The following is a 22,197-nucleotide window of genomic DNA, read 5'->3' on the forward strand; positions in this document are numbered from 1 at the left end:
CAAATACGAGATTAGCACCTCTCAAAGCTCCAGTGCTCTCAGAGAGAGGTTTCATAACTAGAAACAGGCACCGGATAAGGATGTAAAGGTTCAGTCTCCAGGAGGTCCCACTGCATCAGAAACTGGAAGAATGGAGAGCCTATGCTGTAAAAGCTTGAAAACCAGAGGAAAAGATCTTTGCTGCCTCAATTTGAATGGGAGTTTCCTTGGTACATTATCATAATGCCAATTCCTGTGTTTCTAGGCAGTGCCTGGCTTAAAACAGTTAAAATAAGGCCTGCAATGTAATGGAGGTTTTTGTTTTGGTTGTTGTTGTTTGTTTATTTGTTTTTGTTTGAGACAGGGTCTCACTATGTAGCCCTGACTGATCTGGAATTCACTATATAGACAAGGCTGGCCTTTAACTCACAGAGATCCACCTGCCTCTGCCTCCTGAGTGCTGGGGTTAAAAGTGTGCACCACCATAACCGGGCAATGTGTATTCCTAATAAGCTGTATTTGTGATATTCTGACACAGACCCTAGACTTCTATTTTGAAAAATGCTGAATTATACTCTCAGAATAAGAGTCTTCATTGTTTTTAAGGAGGAAAAAAAATGGGGAGAGAGTCCACCAAAATTAGGTAGGAACGGTGAGGGGAGATAGAACAGCCTTGTGATTATCAATATGAAACCATTCGGGAAGGAAAGGGTTTGATTCTGAATGCCCCAGAAAGAAAATTAGATCCGGAGAGCTGATAACTAAGTAACTCACACATTTCATAAAGTTTGATGGACAGTTCCACAAGGATTTTTCAATAGCCATAAACAACTGGCTGTTATAACAGAGGTCTCCGAGTGTGACTCCTCTTGACATTACAAGTGTAAAGAAATTGCTCGAGTTCTTTCCTGCTTGATGCTCAAGAACTCGATAAGCCTTTGCTGTTTTAAAAAGACTGTCATTTATTGCTTGTGGGTCACACGAGAGCTTAATGGCAGAAATTACTCTTAAAGCCTTGTCCTGTTTCGAGCACAAGGTCAGTGTTAGCCATTTCTCTTGGAGATTCCATTTTCCTGTGAACTTCCGGGGAGACCTCTCAGAGTGACTTTGCATCTAGAGAATAAAGTTCCGGCTTTAGGAGCTTCCTACATGGTGAGGCTAGCCTCTAAAGTGGCGGTCTAGTCTCTACTCTTCTTCACTTAACAAGCTTTCATTGTCCACTCGGTCTGTGTTATTTCAAACATAGTATAAAATGTTAGCTTCCTGAAGCATAAAGGACTCTGTAATTTCTAGGGGTGGCAAAAGACATCCTTTTCAGGTTGCGGATGTCTCTCCACCTAAAGACCACTGAGCGAGGCCTGGGTGCCTCTCTTCCTTGCTTCCTTTCAAAATTCTGTTAAAAAACAGAGGTCCTGGTATCAAGCTGCTCCAGATCTTACCCTGCATATACAATTTGAGCAAATCGCCCAGCCTCTCTGCTTCAGTTTTATCTATAAAATGGGCATATTCATCAGAACAACTTCATGGGTTAACCAATCGTTTAAGATATAAAGTCCTTATCATTTAGCAAACAAGTTTTCCTTTTATTTTCTATATTTTATACAGATATAATGGGTCCCAGTAACCATGAAGATGGAACTTAAATTACTAAATAAAGCCATGTACATCATTGAATGTACTTTGAGAAATGGACTGTGCTGTATTTAAAGATGGTCCTCAACGCAGGATGCTTCAGATTTTATGGTCCATGGTTTCAAATTCATTAGCCACGCACATTAAATAAAAATGACACTTCAAATTTTGTACTTCGATCTTTTCCCAGATCTGCACATCCCTTACTTGTCGCTCAAAAAGGAAAAACCTGTTCTGGTTGAATAGGAGGCACTTCCTCACTATAAAAGGCTCCTGTGCTGAAGTCTTGATTCCTGTCTCAGTTTCTTCTCCTGTTGTTGTAAACACTCTGAAAAAAAGCAGCTTAAGGGAGAAATGGTTTATATTGGCTCACAGGGCAAGAATACAGTCCATCTTGGTGGTGAAGTCAAGGCAATAGGAGCCTGAAGCAGCTGGTCACGTGACATCCACAGTCAGGAAGCAGAGAGCAATGGATGCTGTTGCTGCTTAGGTACCTTTCTTCACTTACATGATCCAGGATTCAAACTAGGATTTTTATATTCTATCCAGTTGACAACAGTAACCTCATAATTCAGTCCCTTGTCAAGCTGACACTCACACACGTCACTTTTACAACACAAGCTTTTGTCCCAAAGGCCCACAGCCATCTAAACATGTATTAATTCAACACCAAGAGTTTCTATAGCCATTAATAGTTCCAGCACTTGAAAAGTCCAAAGTCTCTTATCTGTGAGCTCCTATAAAATAAAAACCAAACTACATACTTGCAACAAATAATAGCACAGACTAAATATTCTTATTCTAAAAGGAAAGAATCAGGGCATAGTAAGGAATAATCAGACTAAAGCAAGACCAAAATGTTCCAGAGAAAATACCAAATCTTGCAGCAATGTGTTTAGGCTCTGGAGATAATTATGGAATTGACTGGGCTTTAAATAGTTTGGAGAGTCCTATCACACCCCTAACCCACCTAAAAACACATTTCCTCCCTATTTGGCAATGTACTAGTCAAGGCTCTTTAGAGCAGTGGTTCTCAACCTGTGGGTTGCAACCCCATTTGGGTTGCGTATCAAATATTTACATTACAATTCATAACAGTAGCAAAATTACAGTTATGAAGTAGCAACGAAATAGTTTTATGGCTGGGGATCACCGCAACATGAGGAACTGTATTAAAGGATCAAAGCATTAGGAAGATTGAGAACCACTGTCCTAGAATGATAGAATGAGTCTATATTAAAAGGGAATTTGTTAGAGTGGCTTATGGGCCATGGTCTAGAGAGTTGGACAGTGGATGTCTCCTGACAGAATGGCCAAGAAAATTATGTCTCCACTGGTCTTCAGCATACTGACGACCTCAAATGATCCAGATTTAGGGCAGATTTTCCTACCTCCAATGATCCAATCAAAAAAATCCCTCAGAGATGTACCCAGGGTTTTAGTTGATTCAGATGTAGTCAAGTTGGCAACCAAGATTAGTTATCACAGACATGCTGCTCCGCTCCATGTCCACAGCTTTCCTTGGCAGACATTGGCTCTAACATTTCCAATAGCCTCCAATGTCCTGGAGCCTCCACCACAACCTACACTTTACCTTCACAGCCTCAAGTAATAGCCTCTCAGGGCCTTCTTACAGGGACTATCACCCTGCCACACATTGCCTGCCATCAATTTCTCTCTGAAATTATGGAGCAAGACTATGATCCCTTCAGTCTTGCCTCTATTATGCCTATAATCCAACACCATGTGAATGACATTGGCAAATTACTCTGCCAGCTAGGGATCAAGCCTAGCCCCCTTGGATGATGATGCATCAGAAACACTTTCCTAGGCATAAAACTGTATTGAGGAGCAGGAACTTTCTTAGGGACAATCTCAGTGCAAGCTTTCACCTTTCACATGAATTTACATCTTTACAAGTTAGAGCCATTTTGGGGTGGGGTCTTGCCCCCAAGGCACCTTGCCTATTGTCCCAGTGCAGAGCACTAGGTTTCTCTTTGATGGAATTCATCTTTTCAACAACTACAACTTCTTTGTTGTCTGTACTCTCCTTGTCTGAAAATTTAAGCTTGCTGACAGACCTCTGCCAATGAAATTACTTCATTATACTTTAATTCAGGTTCACGCAATACATTACTCAGAGGTGGGGCTTTTGGAGAACTTGGGAAGTAATTGGACCATGAAGGCTCTGCCTTCATCAGAGAGTTAATCCATTGATGGATTCATACTCCGGTGGCATTGGAATGTGGTGGAAATTTTCTTGGGAGCTGGACCCAGTTGGAAGAAGCCCATCTCTGGAGCATGTTTGTAAGGGTTCCATCTTGCCTAAGTCCTGTTTCTCTGCCTCCTAGATGAAGTGCTTGGTTTTCTCTGGTATTTTGATTTACTGCAGGCCCAAAGCAATGGATCCAGAGGATTTGGTGTTGAAGCATCTGAAACAATGGTCTAAACTAAATCTTCCCTCCCTTTGTCTATGGGAATATTCTCTTCCCAAGACTCCAAACAAAAGACTCATTAACACAATCCCAAAAGTCTTAAGAGTTCATTCCCCAAATTCATGAAAATTTATGTGATGTTTTAAAGTTTTGTTATATAGCATAGCAGTGTCTTTTAATATACTGCTTAAAGTTCCTTTCCAACTACTCTTTTCTCTCCTGCCCCCTCCCCATGTCCCTGCACCAATTCACTAATATTTAAGTAAAATGGGCACTCGGTTACTCACTAATTGCCCTGCTAGTAAATGAATCCCTGTTTCAGGAACTATAAAAGAATAGTCTCTGAGAAAAATCATATTTTCCCAACAACACTACCAGGAGAGGTCTAGTATATTAAATGATTTCCTTGACTGCCAAGGATTTTTCAATTCTTTTATACTTCTCCCCCACCTTGTCTGCTCACCATCAAAGATCAAATATAGTAAGCAAAGGGCTTAAGAATTGAAAATGGAAGAAGCAATACTAGAGAGGCTGGCATTCTGTGGAGATGAGAATTCCTTGCAAAGCTGTGACACAGTTCATACATTATTCAGGGAAAATTACACTCAGAAACGTTGGGTTGAAATGCAGCATATTTCTCCAGGGCTCCTGGAGAACTTGTACATTTTCTAAATAGGTCTCTAAGACTAATTAAATAAATGAGTTGCTGTTTTTTTTTTAAAGGGGGCAATTGCATCTCTCATTTTCATGGAATAAAACAATTTAAGATAACTAAAAATATAAACTTGATCTTCAAAAGAGAATTCTGTCTCCAGCTTATAGAGCAAATGCCTTTAAATGGTAGTCTCTCAGTTTAATAAATTTAGAGACATAAGGTAGAACCTAACACTACAGGCAATAATAATAATACTAATAATGATAGTGATGATGAAACGATGCCTAACAATATTCTGCTGTACTCATAGAGCAATGCCTTGTCCAGTCTTCATCAAAGAGGCTTCCTCTGACAGCAGATGGGAACAGGTGCAGAGCCAGATATTATGTGGAGAGAGTCTTCATTGGGGGTTTCCATTGGGTCCCTCCCTGCAGAGATCAGAGAACCCCACGGAAGATGGGGAGGAAAGACTGTAGGAGGTAACAAGGACACCAGGAGAATATGGCTCAGTGAGTCAACTAAGCAGGACTCAGATGGGCTCACAGAGACTGAGGCAGCAAGCATGGGGTCTGCATGGGTCTGCACCAGCTCCTCTGTGTGTGTTCTAGATGTCTGCTTGGTGTTTCTGTGGGACTGCTAACAGTGGGGGAGGGTGTGTCTCTGACTCTTTTGCCTGCTCTTGGGACTCTTTTCCTCCTATTGCATTGCCTTGTTCAATTTGATTAATAAAATAAATTTTAAAAATTAAGAATTTCATGATGTATACCAAGCTCTCTCAAAAACAAACCAAAAGGCAAAACGACAACAAAATGAACACAGCTTTGTAAGTCAGAACTCCACAGAGCCAAGAGGTCATTTCTAGTTATTTTCAGCTTCTCAAAATATGACTCAAGGTAAGTTAACTAACTGAGTTATATAATCTATATTAATTTTACAGTTAAAGGAATTATTTATGCAAAACAATTAGGGGTCTTTTCCATAGACCTTAGAACTGCATAAATAAAATGTATACTTCAAAGTGTCATGTGACGAGGTATACAGCAGCATTACATAGACTTGTTTAACCTATTACCCATTTGAAATAAGATTTAAGGAATATTTTCATATGCAATCTATAAGTGATACTTCTTCCACATAAATTCCATTACTTTTAAGTAATTCTAAGTCATCGTTATAAAATCATCAGCATAAACCACCAGTCTCCCAAAATTCTAGCTTTCTGCCTGAATTTGTGTCATAATTCTGATAGATATTTTGAGACATTTTTCAGTGACTTTATGTTTTAAACAGTGGCTTTGGTAATCTTTGTATTTCCAGGGCAGTGAAAGTTCTAAAATAAGGTAAAACATCACATGAGTTCACGACAGTCAATAACCCCTCCTACCGCATATATATTACACTGTATTTCTAGAAAGGATAAAAGGCCGCAATTGGCCCATAGTTTTAGACAGCAAATTTCCCATATTTTCTGTAGCCATATTAGTGGCTATGATTAGCTATATTTCAGGAAACTCTATATAAACACACGCACTACAGCTGTGTGTTCCTACGAGATGATCAGGGTGTAATCACGGAACACACCTTCTGGCAGCATTTATCTAAAGGAGTGGGCCCTTTGAGACCCTTGCCCTGTTGACTCTAGACCAGAGTCCACCACAAATACCCAGGGGAAAATAGAGTGTGGATTTTTTTCATTCACTGTTTTATTTTTGAGATTATAATATAGTACATCATTTCTTTCCTCCCTTCATTTCCTCTAAACCTTTCCATATATCCTATTTGCTTTCTTTCAAATTCATAGCCTTTTTCCTTATTTACATGCATATATATATATATATATATATATATATATATACATATATACCTCCTCAATCTGTATAATGCCACTCATATGTATGTATTCATGGTTTTAGGACTGACCACTGGTATTAGATAATCAATCTGTGTGCTCTTCTCAGGGAAAGACTGTGTCTCCCACTCTCAGCATTCTTTAGTTGCCTGTAGTCTTTGCATAGGGTGGAGATCTCATGGGCTTCCCCAGTTCCCCCTGGCATGTCTCGTGGTGTCATCATTGTTTGTGGTGATGTATTGTGTCCCCAATATATTGCATACCCTAATAAAGTTCATCTGAGGGTCAGAGGAAAAAGCCAGCCACTATAATAAACATAGAGGTCAGGCAATGGTAGCACATGCCTTTAATCCTATCACTCAGGAGGCAGAGATCTGTCTGGATCTCTGTGAGTTCAAGGCCACGCTGGGAAAAGAGCCAGGTGTAGTGGTACATACCTTTAATCCCAGCACTAACCATAAAGGTCTGGAGGTCTGTACAGATAGACAGAAAGTGACAGAGCTGGGCAGGAAGAGGAAGTGATGTAGCTGGGTAGAGAGAGGAAATGAGATGGCAGAACAGAAAGGCATATAGGCGTGGGTATACGGGAAGTAAGTCTCTTTGGAGACTGAGGTGTCAGTGAGGTGAGGTTGTCTGTGCCTTGTCCTATTTCTCTGATCTCTCAGTTTTTCACACCAATATCTGGCTCTGGGTTTTTATTAATAAGACCACTTAAGATTTGTGCTACAGTTGTTCACTTTATGTTTAGGTACTCATATTGGTGAGACACAATCCCACCGCAAATTCTCTGATCTTCTGGCACTTACAATGTTTCTGTGTCCATGCCACTTCTTCACAATGTTTACAACTCTGCATTTGATTGGTTGTGGCTTTCTGTAGTGTTCTACATCTGGTCTGTTTAAAACAGAAGTTTCCTTGATGAGGGGAGAGGACTACACTTTTCTGTGGGTATAAAGACAAAAGTTTAGGTTATTGTTACGATTTATGTTGGATTAGTAAACTAGTGGTTGCAGGCTCTCCTCCAAGAGCCATAACTTCAGTAGCACTAGGTTTCCTGTACCAGGCATGGTTTCACTCTTAAGGGGATTTTAAGTCTAATTAGAGAGCTGTTGGTTACCTCCAAGGTATACATGCCACTTCTGCATCCTTGGGGCTATTGTACCATGCTAGTTGTTGGTGGGATTCATGGGTGTCATGGCTGGGTAGGACTATTGGTTGCTTCCCTCCTTTGGAAGTTTGCAGTGCCTTCTGATACTATGAATGCTAACACTCAGGTAGGAGGAATTCTGCTCAGTTCTAGCTCCTGGGCCTTTGGGCCCCGTTTTTGAAGTGCATCGTGTCTTCAGCAATAGGGACTTACCTTCCATCATCTCTGGAGGCAACTGAGGGCAACAACAAAAGGCTGTGTGTTTTAAGAGACTCTTGAACTTCCATGAACAACAATTCAAAAGGGGGCTTCTCACATCTGTTATTGGGTGTTTTGTTAGAGGGTCTTTGTCTCTTCAAGAAACACTTGTCCGTCCAGATGAGAGAAGTTCATTTAAACTACATATGTACATTTATACACCGAATTACATGTATTACAGTTTTTTAAAGCTAGTTAACAATGATCCCTTGATTTTCAGACATATATATTTTATTTTATCCTCCTCTCTCCTTCTGTACTTACCTCCCTTCTCCTACCTAAAGATAGACCCTTTTCCCATTCCCCCCAACAGTTCACCTTTACCCTGCTATTCTCCTTTACCCTATTCCTTCCTCTGTATTTACCTCCATCACCCTCCTGAAAGAGCCCCTATTTCCCAATAGTCCTGCCCAGCTATGACACCAATGAACCCCATCAACAACTACCATGGTACAATAGCCCCAAGGATGCAGAAGTGGCATGTATACCTTGGAGGTAACCAACAGCTGTCTAATTAGATTTAAAACCCCCTTAAGAGTGAAACCATGCCTGGTACAGGAAACCTAGTACTACAGAAGTCATGGACCTTGGAGGAGAGTCTACAACCACTAGTTTACTAATCCAACATAAATCCTAACAATAATCCAAACTTTTCCCATTTCCCCAATAAGACCACTTGTATCCTGCTAGTCCACTTTCTATTGCTCTCCAATCCCTTTACTCTAGCAACAGTTTGTTTTTACTTTCCTGGTTTCTGCATTACTCCAGGATATGTACTCACACCTGAAGATTTGGAGCTAGGAGCCTCCAGTGAGAGAGAACATGCAACGTTTGTCTTTCTGGGGTCTGAGTTACTTCACTCAACATTATCTTTCTTGGTTCCATCCAAAGTTTATGATTTCATTCTTATTATAGCTAGTGTGTAAGTACCACATTTTTGTTATCCATGCCTCAGCTGAAGGACATTTAGGACGTTTCCATTTCCTAGCTATTGTGACTAGAACAGCAATGAACAACAAAGGCTGTGCAGGTATCTGCGTAGTAGGATGCTGAGTGCTTTGGGCACATGCCAAGGAGCTCTTCAGCTGGGTCACAGATTTATTTTTAGTTTTTTGAGAATTCTCTACACTGGTTTCCATAGTGACTGCACCAATTTGCAATCAGTAAACAAGGGCCTCCTTTTCCCAGCATTCCCTCCAGCATCCATTGTTGGCTGTTTTGTTGATCTTTGCCATTCTGACTGAGGTAAAATGAAATGACAGTTGTTTTGATTTGCATTACCCTAATTGCTAATGATGATGAACATTCTTTGAGTTATTTATTAGTCATTACCCCCTCCTTCTTTTAGGAACTCTTTGTTCGGATCCCAGGCCCATTTTTCAAATGGGTCATTTGTTTTTTTGTTATTTGAGGGTTTTTTTTTTTTAACTCTTCTGTTGTTGTTGTTGTTGAGTTCTTAATATATTCTGGCTATTCATCCTCTGACAAATGTTGTGCTGGCTAGTTTTATGTCAACTTGGCACAAACTGGAGCCATCAGAGAGGAGGAAGCCTCAATTGAGAAAATGCCTCTGTAAGAACAGGCTGTAGGAAAGCCTGCAAGGGCCTTCTCTTAATTGGTGATTGAAGTGGGAGAACTCAGTCCATTGTGGGTGGAGCCATCCTGGACTGGTGGTCCTGGGATAAGCGAGCAGGTGACATACCTGCTGAAGCAAGTCAGGAAGCAGAACTCTTCCAGGGCCCCTGCATCAGCTCCTGCTTCCAGCTTCCTGCACTGATTTCCTGTCCTGACTTCCTTCCAAAATGAACAGTGATGTGTCAGCAAAAACCAGAGTCTGTTAATCTTGTTTATCTTCTCAAAGAACCAGTCATAGATTTGTTGATTTATTGTATTGTTTTGTTTCTATTTCATTGATTTCTGCTCTAATTTTTATTATTTCTTGCCATGACTGGGTTCATATCTGGTTTGTTCTTCATTCCTTCAACTTTTTGAGTTGCATCATTAAATCAAACTCATTTGTGATCTTTCTGATTTTTTTTTTTTTTTTTTTTTTTTTTGGTTTTTTGAGACAGGGTTTCTCTGTGTAGCCCCATTGTCCTGTAGCTGGATCTGTAGACCAGGTTGACCTCGAACTCACAGAGATCCACCTGTGCTCTTTCTGATTTTTTAATGTAGATAGTTAGACCTATAAATTTCTATCAATGTGTCCCAAAGATTTTGTTGTGTTGTTTTCATTTTCATTTATTTCCACAATTTTAAAAATACTTTTTCTTGATTTCTTCTTTGACCTATTCATCATTCAGTAATGAGTTATTTAATCTCCATAATTTTGTGTGTTTATTAGAGTTTTTGCTATCAATTTTAAGTTTTATTGCATTGTGGTCAGATAGGCTACAAGGAGTGATTTCAATCTTTTTGAATTTGTAAAGTATTGTTTTGTGTCCTAAGATGTAGTCTATTTTAGAAAAGTTTCCACGTCCTGCTGAGTAGTATATGTATTCTTTGGTGTTTCAGTGGACTGTTCTGTATATTTGTTAGATTCACTTAATATATGATATCAACTAATTCTGATGTTCCTATTTACTTATTCTTTTGTCCAGATGTTGGAGAAAGCAAGGTTCTGAAATTATCTACTGTTTTTGGATTGATATTGATCTGTGTATTTAAACCTATAGTACATTTTTTTTTATAAAGTTGGGCTCCCCAGGGTTTTTGGTGCATCTATTTTTAAGAGATTAAAATCTTCTTGGTTAAGTGTTCCCTTGATTAGAATGCAGTGTCCTTCATCATTCAGGTTAATTTTAGTGCAAAGTCACTTTTCTCAGAAAGTATAACAGGGACACCTGCTTAATTCCTGTTCCTGTCCGATTGGAGTGCTTTACCCTCCTTGTACTCTAAGGCAGTTCCTCTCTTTAAAACCAAGATGTGTTTCTCACAGGCAACATGATGAATTTCGCTTCTTGATCCATTGAGTCAGCCTGTGCCTTGATTGGCAAATTGAGGCCATTGATATTTAAAGTTATTATTGAAATGTGCGTTAATTATGGTCATCGTGTTAGAGATTTTTGGTATTGTTCGTGTTCTTGGTGAAATCTGTGTTTATGGCACTGCCAGGAGCACGGGCCACAGAGCGGCAGGGCAGCTCCAAGGAGACTGAGAGACCGTGGAAGCTCCAAGGTGGGTGAGGAGCAGATAAGGAGTCTGCAGAACCCACAATATCCCCGGAACAACTGGAAAAAGAAAAAAGACAAGAAAAGACAGGTCCTATGTGAAGATGCTTTTAAAAATTGGACTCAAAAAATAAAAGGAAAGAAGACAGAGCAGAGCCTGGCGTGGGAGAGAATGGCGAAACCAGAAACCCGGCTGCAGCGAAGGGTATGAGAGCGGTATGGGAGCATGCCTGCAGTGGACAAAGAACACGCATTACTGAAGGGGCAGGTCCTTGGCTAAAGCGCCTGCCTGCTGCACAGAGCCGCGGGAAGAAGGGGAACTTCAGACACAGCACCGCCCACAGGCTGTGAGCACAAAAGTCAAGCCCAGTGAGCCTTAGGGCAGCCTGCAGCTAGGGCAGGGAGGTGTATGGTGGACTGGAGCTCACACAAATCCTGCTTCCCTACTCCCCATGACCGGCCTAGCCACAAGATCACCCTGACTCTGGGCAACAGCAGGATACAGGAGAGAGTCTCAGTGATGGTCCAGTATTTATGGTGCTTCAGAAACTAGAAACCTGGAGCCACGTCAATGACTCATTGCAGTGAGTGTTTGTATGTAAAGCTGTTTTTTGGGGGGGTATCTAGATAGATAGATAGATAGATAGATAGATAGATAGATAGATAGATGGATGGATGGATGGATGGATGGATGGATGGATGGATGGATGGATGGATGGATATAGATAGATGGATAGATATAGAAAGATGGATAGATATAGAAAGATACATAGATTTAGATATTGTGTGACACACTACAGTTTACAGTGCCACTATGATGAACAGATATGTAATGGAGAGGTGGGAGAGAGATGGACAACAGAGCTGTGTTGGGTGGAGAGAGGCAGAATTGGTACGAAATGAAGAGAGGTGACAGGTATGGGAAAAGGCTGTGGTAGATGAGGATACATGTTGATGCTGAGTAGGGGCCGGCAGGGTACTTTGTAGCAGCCTGAGGCTTGGCCAGATTTTACCCCAAAATGTGCTGCCCAGCCACACAATTGTCCTGGCTCTCAGATGATGTATGGTTCATTTTCTCGATTGGATGTTCTCAAAAGACGTTCAGGTTGTGCTGCCCCTGGAGGCCATGTTGGTATCTGTGGTTCCCTGCAAGAGCCAGAGGACTTGCTGGTGTCGGTGGTCAGTGCTCTGCCCCAGTCCATGTGGAAGCCAGAGAGTTATGTGTATTACTATGGTCTGGGCTGCCGCTGGAGCCCAAGTTAGTGTCCATGGTCCGAGTTGCTACTGGAGGTCATGTTGATGTGTGTGAGCTGTACTGCCATCTGAGGCCATATTCATGTCTGTGGTCCATCTTGCTGCCAAGGGCATTGTTGGGGTCTGTGGTTCTGCTGCAGTCAGGGGCCATGTGGATGTGTTACCACCAAAAGCCATACAGATGTGCAGGGTCTGTGATGCAGCCTGAATCCATGTTGATGTCCATAGTCTGTGTTGCTATAGGAGGCCACGTTGATGTCTGTGGCCTGTGCTGCAGCCAGGGATCATGTTGATGTTTGTGGTCTGTGCTGCCTCTGGAAGCCATGTTGACGTTCCTGGTCCATCCTGCAGCTGGAAACTGTGTGGATATCTGTGGTCTATGTTCCTGCTAGAGGCCATGTTGATGTCTGTGGCCTGTGCTGTTGCCAAGGACATAGTGGTATCTGTGGCCTGTGCTGCCCCTGAAGCCATGTTGATGGCCATGGGCCATGCTGCTGTCGGGGTCTGTGATAGCATCTGAGGCCCCAGCTGTAGTTGAGGACTATGTTGATGCCCATGGTCTGTACTGCCACTGGAGACCATGCTGAGGTCGGTAGCAAGTGCTGATGCCAGAGGCCATGATCTGTGCTCCCACTGTAAAGGACAAGGACGCTTCTTTTGAAGTGGTGTCAATGACTGCAGACTCATAGTTGAGAATGAGAGACATAGGTGGCTGTGGTGGTAGTGTGTTCCCCAAAATATTGTGCACCCTAATAAACTCATCTGGGGTCAAAGGACAGAACAGCCACTAGATACAGAGGCTAGAAAATGGTGGCACACACATCTTTAATTCCAGCATTCCAGAGGCAGAGATCCACCTGGATCTCTGTGTGTTCAAGGTCACACTGGAAACAACCAGGCATGGTGACTCATGCCTTTAATCCCAGGAAGTGAGCCTTTAATCCCAGGGAGTGATGGCAGAAAGCAGAAAGATATATAAGGCGTGAAGACCAGGAACTAGAAGCTTTTAGCTGGTTAAGCTTTTAGGCTTTTAGCAGCAGTTCAGCTGAGATTCATTTGGATGAGGACTCAGAAGCTTCCAGTCTGAGGAAACAGGATCAGCTGAGGACCTGGAGAGGTGAGGTAGCTGTGGCTTGTTCTGCTTCTCTGATCTTCCAGCATTCACCCCAATACCTGCCTCAGGTTTGATTTTATTAATAAGAACTTTTAAGATTCCTGCTACAGGTGGCTTCTGGGACAATCTCTCTACAACCCCCTCCAAAAACAGAAACAGCCTCAACAGGAAGCCATTAAAGAGAACTCTTCAAAATATTGATAAGGATGCTAAAGTGTAGCTCTCCATAACTGATGGCTTCTGGTAGGGGTGGGAATAGAATTCAGTTTCCTTTAAGGGGCTGGCTACAGAGAGTGTGTGTGACAATGCTCCAATGAGTATATGAGCAACATAGATTTGGTTTTGTTTGTTTGTTTGTTTGTTTGTTTGTTTTTGTGGTAGGGGGTGAAAGAGTGAGTGTGTGTGGCCCTGGAAGGACTAGCAAGTGAGTGTGACCAGAGTGCATTATGTGAAATTCCCAAATAATCAATAAAAATATTACATTGGAAAGAATATTTAAATTTTTAATACTATTTAATAAGAACAAAACTATGCATAACTTGAATTATAAATTAAATTACCAGAAAAGTAATTAGTTGAATTACCAAATTTGCTGATTATATGAAATGAATAAACTTTGCTTGTTTTGTACTTTTTAAAAGTATTTAGGACAAAATGAGTTCCAGAAAATTTATTATTTGTGATCTTACTGACTCAGCCTAAACAGAAATACTATATTACTTTTTGTGGCATTTGTAAAAGTAATTGTGAAAGCAGCTGAGTGAATTCCCTAGCTATGATTTTGATATCTAGTGCTCTTAAACTTAAAATGCCCTGAGGTGGTACATCTTCAGCAATGTGCTCTGTTTTTCCTTGTAGGGTGGCAGAAAAGGAAACGGAACTCGGAGTCTGACCAGTGTGGGTGATTACGGCAGCCTCTGAGGTCAGCACACAGTACTTTCAGAATTTAGTGCTATGCAACTGCTAAGCTGTGCAGTTCTTGTTGAAGGAACCACAAGCAACTAGCTCACTCATCATCTACAATTTTATGTTCTTTTGGCTCAAAGTTAAAAGAAAATATAGATTACCAGAAGGACTTGATTATTGTTCTCTGTCCAAACATCTTATAACTTTAGTTTTTCATCAGTCAATAAAACTAATTTACTCTTCAAAGAAAAAAAGTGTGTTTATATTATTATGGCCTTGTACTTTTTTCCACAGTCTCTCTGCTATGTACATTCCTCTTTCTAGCCTCTTATTTGAGGCCAGCCTGAGCTACAAAATGAGTTCCAAGTCTTCCCAGGCTAGACCCTTTCTCATCAAAAAATTAAGTAAATCGTATGCTACAGAAATATTAAAATTAAAAAATTTTAATCAGAGAAATCACTTAAACCTCCTTTATGACTTCGTGAACTCTCCACCCACAATTCTACTCTCACAGATGCTCACTGTGAAAGGTTGGCATTATGACAATAACCTAAGACAGTCTGTGAAAATATAGTATAGAATGTTCTCCATGTATGTACTTTGTTTATCACAAAATAGGATATTATTGTAAGATATATTTTGCTTAACATAACCATATAGAAAAATAAGGTATCTCTGCAAGTTTTCTTGGATAGAATAAATGTGAGGAAGGAGAAGCTGAATGGCTTTATGGTTGAGTGAATTAAAGCAATAACAAGCTAAACTCCATTTACTTTATAGGAACTTATGAATAAAAGGTCAAATGATCAAATGTTCCTACTCTTTTGTAAATCTGATCAACATGTAAAGCCAGGAACAAACACATCTCCTTCTCTCTGTTCTAGGTCTAACACATACCATTATCCTCCTTTACCAGTGTACTCTTTATAAATTTTCTTTAAAGGGAATAATAATTAATAGCTTTGCTGTTGTCTTGCATGCACTATGCATGATTATATTAATATCTGATATATCACCATCCATTATACATCGTTATTTATATACATCACACCTTCATCATCTCGACTGAGCTCTGTTTTTAGCTACCTTCTTATTGACTAGCCTACATGATGGGTCATTTTTACCAGAAGCTGATCCCATCCATATCTTAACATTACTTATTATCAGTCTTATGGTGCTAAAGAGCTGTGTGTACTCACATGTGTGTGTATGTGCATTAGAGCTGTGTAGTCTTGGGCTTCTCCTCGGAGGACACGTCAAGTAAGAAAGCACTACAAATGCACATGCTCCCTGCTCTTACCTTCTAGCGTCTAGACTTGCCTAGACAATCACAGGATATTCTCTTTAGCATGGAAAGAAGCAGTGACCACCATGATACTGCCAAAATCCGCTGCCAATTTGGTTCCATTGGGACACAGTTTCAGTGGCCCCTATTCAGCTTTTCAGGCTGATCTCTGGAAACCACTTCTCTAGGCTTTGGAGAAGGGAACCCAAGCCTGTGTGATGCCCAGCTTCTGAGCGAGTCCTTCTTCTTCTCTGGAATCTCAGTTGGAAATCCAACGTCTACACTTCTCTCGGTATTCTGATATTTCAAACTATGAGAAGAGTCCATTAAGCTCTGCTCACAATGCTTTAGACCATCTCTAACACTCATTTCAAAACCCTTCCATATTCCTCCTGCAAACTATTTCCAGAAGCCTGAGAGCTAACAGGGTAAGATTTGTCACAGCAGTAGCGTCACTCCTCAGCACCAGTTTTCCCTGGGTGTCGCTTTTGCTTTTCTCGTTGCAATGACAAAGCATTTGACAAAAGCCACCCAGGGAAGAAAGGAGTTATATCAGCCTGCACTTCGAGGGGCTGGTCCACCATGGCTGGGAAGGTATGGGGGCCAGGAGCATGAGGACGCTGGTCACATTGCATCTGCAGTTATGGAGCAGAGAGACGAAGAGTCGGTTCCACTCGCTTTCCCTTCTTATTCAGTACAAGGCCACATCCCGGGGACCGTGCCACTCACGCTCACGGTAGGTCTTCCCAGCTCAATTCAACTTCTCTGGAAACTCCCTGACTGGCACACTCTTTCTTCTCTTAGGTGTTTCTAAACCCCAGCAAGTTAATAGTCAGGAGTAACTACCGCAACATCCAACCTTCTCCTTACTGGCGACTAGTGCATGTCCATCTTCTTGAAGCTCAGTTTCCTTGCTTAATAATACCTACTACATGATAGGGCTGCTGAGAGAGCAGAGGGGATGGGTGTGGTCATGGAATCCAATACTTGACTTAAAGTACTAAAAGTCGTGATTATTATACTCTTTTTTAAGTTGTAATTCTCCTCTGTTCATCACCAAACTTTACTGCAGAAAAGACACTGCGGCCATTAGAAAAGTAAACATCTGAATTAGCAACAAATGTTTATAAAAATCTCAGGATATAATGTTGTTTAGCAATTACAGGCAACAAAATGGCCCACCCCATTATTATAAAAAGAAAGGGGGGTTACATAGAGAATGGGTGTTCAAACATGGGAACAGGGAAAACTGGGAAAACAGGCTCCATCGGGAGAGTAAAGTAGGCATGCGGCTGCTGTGGCATGAAGAGGATGCTTGAAAAGCCAGAAAAATAGACAAGCAGTTGTAGTTGTAGGCGCTAAGAAGATGTGTGATCGATGGCCATGACAGCAAGCCGTGGACATGAAGGTTGGCTTCAGTAAATTCAATCCCAGAAAAGTAAGAAGGTTTTAAGAGTCACTGGCGTGAGATACGTAGTGAAGCTGACTGCTATCATAAGTGCAACTGATGTCATCATCTCTCAGGGCCATCAAGAGCCTCTATGAACCCAGAGTCTTGGGATACTGAAATGCATCAAGAAGTGGAAATAGATGAATCTATCCAACAGTCACTTACCTCTGTCACCTTCAAAAGTTCACCCGACAGAGGCACATATTTTTGTACATCTGCTGGGTACACAGTGGGCACTAAGAGAACCCCCAGCATCTAACACTTCCAGTTCAGCAAAGGAACCCAGGGCAGTAACGGACATGTATGTGCCCTGGAAAGAAATCTGTAGGTAAACGAGGTCAGTTTGAATTTCAGCTCTGGCTAAGCCAGGGACAAATGAATCTGGAGACTAGTGAGAACAAAAAAGATTCCAAAAGACAAGCTAAATGTGTTTTATTCATCAGCTGAAATAACTCACTAGGATGAATTGATACATTGTGCCAGGAAAATTATCCCTGAATGATATGATGTGTCCTCACCATAGTTTACAAACTACAATGTGGGGCGTTTACCCACCACCCCCACAGCTTCCCAGAGTTTTCTTGAGTGCGGTCAGCAGGAAATATTAGATAGAAGGATTTATAGCAGAGAATCTTGTGGAGATAAACAGATAGAAAATAAAGGATAGCCCCCAGAGGGCCTGGAACCTATTCCAACAGGCCTGGACTGTCTCTGGTCCAGGGTTTTTATAGAGACGCCAAGGGGTGGAGCAAAAGACCTCCTCCCCCAGCACAGCCAAGTGCAGATCATCTCAGACACCTGCACTCAGGCCCGTGGTCCTGATCATCCTCTATTCGGACCTGCTGGGTAAAGCCACGAGGAACCTGAGAACGGGCTCCCACACTACAATCAACTTTCTATTGTGACATGCTGGCTGTCAAGTTAAAAGTAAAGGAATTTCAGGGGACAACCCTGCCTTATCACTGTGAAAGCAGTCCTCAAAAGTCCCAGTGATGACTTAGGAAAATAAAACACCCACAAGGAAAATAAACTGAGTACGGCAAATCTGAGTAAGTTAGACATCAGGAAGCCTTGATTACTGGAAGTGATGTTAAAACAAAAAGGACTCTCTGCTTAACCCAAAGATCTTTCAGAAACATCCCATAAAGAATTCTTAAGCAGGCATTGTGGCCCACACCTGAAATTCTAGCACTTGGGAGACTGGAGTAGGATGACCATGAGTTCAAGGCCAACCTAGATACATAGGAAGATCTCTGTAGGAAAAAAAGAATGACCAAAAGTTTCAATTGTATTCACTGGGTGCTATAAAGCATTTATTACAACCATACACAGATTTTTATACATACTTACTTGTATATTTGTGAAATCTGAATGAGAGAAAGAATGGATTATCTCTAGGAGTAGGAATGCTCAAAAATCCTCGTAGGTGTTATTCTGGAAGGTAAGCAGCACATAAAAAAAGAAACATGTTGATGTGCTGGAAGAGCGTGGGGGCCGGGAAGAATTCAGACTGGTATTACAGTGTGTAAAGGAGAGAAAGGAGGTGTACTAGACCTCAGTCTTTTATACCCATCAGCTAATATTTATTCTTTTCAAGCTGGAAACTGTTGAATATGTTTAAATAGGCATTGAAAAAGGCTGATGATATTTTTTCTGTTATTCTTACTATTTCAGAAAATACTTTAGGCATTAATATTCCTTTTTAAGACCTTGTTTCCCATGAAGATATTCACCTATCAAGATACTAGGTGAACCAGAGAGCCATTTCTTTTTACTTCACCAGTATAAACAAGGCTACATGACACCAAGTTTATTTCTAAAATCATGAAAAAGTTTTGTAATTAATGCATAATATAAATAGTTTTTTAATATATTAAGTGGTTAAAAAGAATAGCTGCTTAGTACGTGCAATAAATACAATAACAATGGTGACATTTCTATACAGCAAATAGACTTCAGTTTCAGGAAGACTATACACTTAACCTAGTACAGAAACCACAAGAGTCTGTGTAATTACGTAGCCGGGGGACATTCTTCAAGGTCAAGGGCTTGGTTATAGTCACTCATAGCTTCCTCTATCAGTCCTAATTTGCCACGAACTTGTGCTCTGAGATTATACACATCAGCTTCATTGGGCTTCAAAGTCAGGGCTGCAAAAGAAAGCAAAAAGTCTAGATATGTCGATATCAATCTCCCATAGCTCTCATTTGAAGTGTTTTTCTTCAAATGTAATAATGCGATTCAATTAGAAACACCAGATGTTTGTGAGAAGACTGATGCAGGAAGCTGTGGCCCAATGCCTTCCTCTGGGAGACTGGCATTGCTTATATGTGATTTCCTAATAATTATAACTCATCTCACCAATGTGTGAAGATGAGATATTACAAAACAGAATCTGTATCGGTCACATTAAGGATGTGGTACTACACATATGGATTTTATATAAACCAAAAGGCTTGATGATGTTCTTCTTTTGGAGTCTGAAAAGAGGTATACTAATTGCTACCATCTTCTCAACATGATTAGAAAACACCTACCTATGCCAAGGTCTTCTTCGGCTAGCTCATACTGCTTCAAGCAGAAGTGGAAAATTGCTCTGTTAAAATACAGTGCAGACCAGTGGGGACAGTGCTCAACTGCACATGAAAAATCTTTTTCTGCTTCTTCATATCTCTTTAATAATGTGTTTGTGACAGCCCGATTCATGAGAGCATGCTTATTTTCTGGATTAAACGCCAACGCCTTCGAAAAGTAGTCACTGGCCTATAAAATGTAAGAATAATAAGCACTTTAATGTATCTTAATTAACAGATATCAAGAAATCTGAAGTCCTTTTATTTTAATTTAATGTCAAGCCCAACAGATTTCTAAGAAAGCAGTGATGGCATTTCATCCCAAATATCAAAGTGTTTGTAACAAAAATGAGAACTGAAAGCTGCCCGGTTTTTGTTCTTCATTTTATAGCCATGTTCTAGTCAGCTCTGTGTAAATATGATATTTGAGAGAGTCAAAATGGAGAAAATATCTATTTGGGGCTGGCTGTGTATGAGGTTTCAGACCCTGATTCCTGACCCTGTTGCTTTGGGTCTGTGGCCACACAGGAGATCATGGTGGTGGCAGGAGGCAAGGGGCTGTTCACCTCATGGAAGCTTGGAAACCAAGAGAAAAGAGGCATCAGGGATCAGGTATCTCCTTCAATGGCCTTACACACACACACACACACACTGCCACCCCCACCCCCTTGACCTAACTTCCTTCTAGCAGGCCTCATATCCGAAACATTTTATCACCTCCCAATAGCATCAGGGGCTGGAGACCGAGCCTTCACCTCATGGCAAGGAGATATTTAGGGTTCAACACATAATATCATGCACAAGCAATTCTAGGCAATGCCAATGGTAAAATACTTGCTGGGATGCAATGTCCACACTTCCTACAACCCCAAATCTCAAATCCCCGAACAGAACAACAAAAAAATAAGAAGTAAATTAGAGAAGACAACCAGACCAAAAATAAAATACAAATAAGGTAATTAGCAGCTCACATATAAAAACAGATAAAGAGATGAAGATATAGATGGGTTTTCAAAAGAAGATTCTAAATTGCACTAAAAGGAATATAAACTTCACTGTACTATAAATCAACTTGTTGATGAAACCAAAGACTAAAGTATCCAATGTTGGCCATGGACTTGGAAGATGTGGACAACCAAGTGAAGATCAAAACTGCTATGTGAGCCAAAGGTTACACTTGGCCTTTTTCCTCTTAAAAAAAAGTCTCAAACCAAACTAGTGGGAACTCTTGAACTGTGGACCAATAGCTGTGGAGCCTCCATGGGACTGGACTAGGCCCTTTGCATAAGCAAGATAGTTGTTTAGCTTGACCTGCTTAAGGGGCCCCTGGCAGTGGGATCAGGTTCCATCCCTGATGCATGAGTGGGCTTTCTGGAGCCCAGTGTCTATGGTGGGACACCTTACACAGCCTTGGTTCAGGGGGAGGGGCTTGGACCTGCCTCAGCTGAATGTACCAGACTCTGCTGATGCCCCATGGGAGGCCTTGCCTTAAAGGAGGTGGAAATGAGGCATGGGTTCGGGGGAGGGAAGGTTGGGGAAGGGATTGGGAGGAGGGAGGAGAGGGGCACCTGTGGTTGGTATGTAAAATGAACAGAAAATTTCTTAATAAAAATAAGTAAATAAATAAATGTAAAAAATACAAAGCATAAAAAAGACAATAAAATTACTCTTGTATATTCTATATTTATGTATTCATATTATACATAATTTATAAAAATGTATAAGATTGTTGCTATTACACATTATTTTTATATCAGAAAAAAATCTCAGATTTATCCTTTTCCTTGGTGTGAAACTTTCTTAGTTTTCTACTGAACTAGGGTCACCCACTTGCAAATCTATTCTGTTTTTTAACTAAATCTGACAATGCTTTTATTTTAACCCTTATTCATAACTTGGTTTTCAAAAGAATCTTAAATAGAGGTCTCATGTCCTGGTCGAAGAATCAACTGCTATAAGCCTGCAATGAGGTAAGTATCAACATTGAGAATAAACAAGTAACCTCTCATTTTGCTTCTTGACACAACTGTGGCATCTGATCACATGATCATCTCTCAGTAATTTGTTTTTTATTATGTTTTAAGAGTCCTGATATACATGAAACAGAATTAAAGAAAACTGAACCTTTTACCATATGGAGACAAGATGTTGACTGGACATCCTTCTATTCATGTTCATTTCTAACTCCCTGAGGAATGACCATCTGACTCCTAATTTAAATTCTATCTATAAGGGGAAATGAACAACACACTCAGTTTGATCTCTTAGGCTCCATGCATCTCATCTCTTTGCAATCTGGATTCTACCCTTTCTATGAGTTATGTTCTTGCTAAGGTTGCAGATGTTCTCAAGCCCTGTGGACATTTTCTAATTATTTCCTCCAAAGCATTTCCATGGCATTGACTCTCTTCATCTTTCTGTTCTTAAATTGCTCTCTCCTTGTGTAAGTGTTGCAGCTCTGAGAGGGAAGGTTTTCCCATGAAGGTGTTA

At 40.8% G+C, this 22,197-nt stretch overlaps 1 protein-coding gene across 8 annotated transcripts in view; it reads right to left on the reverse strand.

Moving 5' to 3' along the window:
* Nucleotides 1-18,414: 18,414 nt before the first annotated feature.
* The window catches only part of Ttc6 (tetratricopeptide repeat domain 6), a 200,908-nt gene continuing 197,125 nt past the window's right edge, over nucleotides 18,415-22,197 (reverse strand). For 6 of the 8 annotated variants that reach the window (XM_042260582.2, XM_076550608.1, XM_016007373.3 and 3 more), the window contains 2 exons: nucleotides 19,672-19,897; nucleotides 18,415-19,284 (listed from right to left, as the gene is read on the reverse strand). In XM_042260582.2, the coding sequence (XP_042116516.1) occupies nucleotides 19,148-19,284; nucleotides 19,672-19,897 (363 nt within the window). In that variant the 3' untranslated portion in view covers nucleotides 18,415-19,147. Of the gene's footprint in view, nucleotides 19,285-19,671; nucleotides 19,898-22,197 lie in introns of those variants that run through there. The other 2 variants (XR_013044262.1, XR_013044263.1) reach the window with 2 other exon arrangements.

Source organism: Peromyscus maniculatus, chromosome 14 (assembly GCF_049852395.1).
Source record: "Peromyscus maniculatus bairdii isolate BWxNUB_F1_BW_parent chromosome 14, HU_Pman_BW_mat_3.1, whole genome shotgun sequence".
In the NCBI taxonomy this organism is placed as follows: domain Eukaryota; kingdom Metazoa; phylum Chordata; class Mammalia; order Rodentia; family Cricetidae; genus Peromyscus; species Peromyscus maniculatus.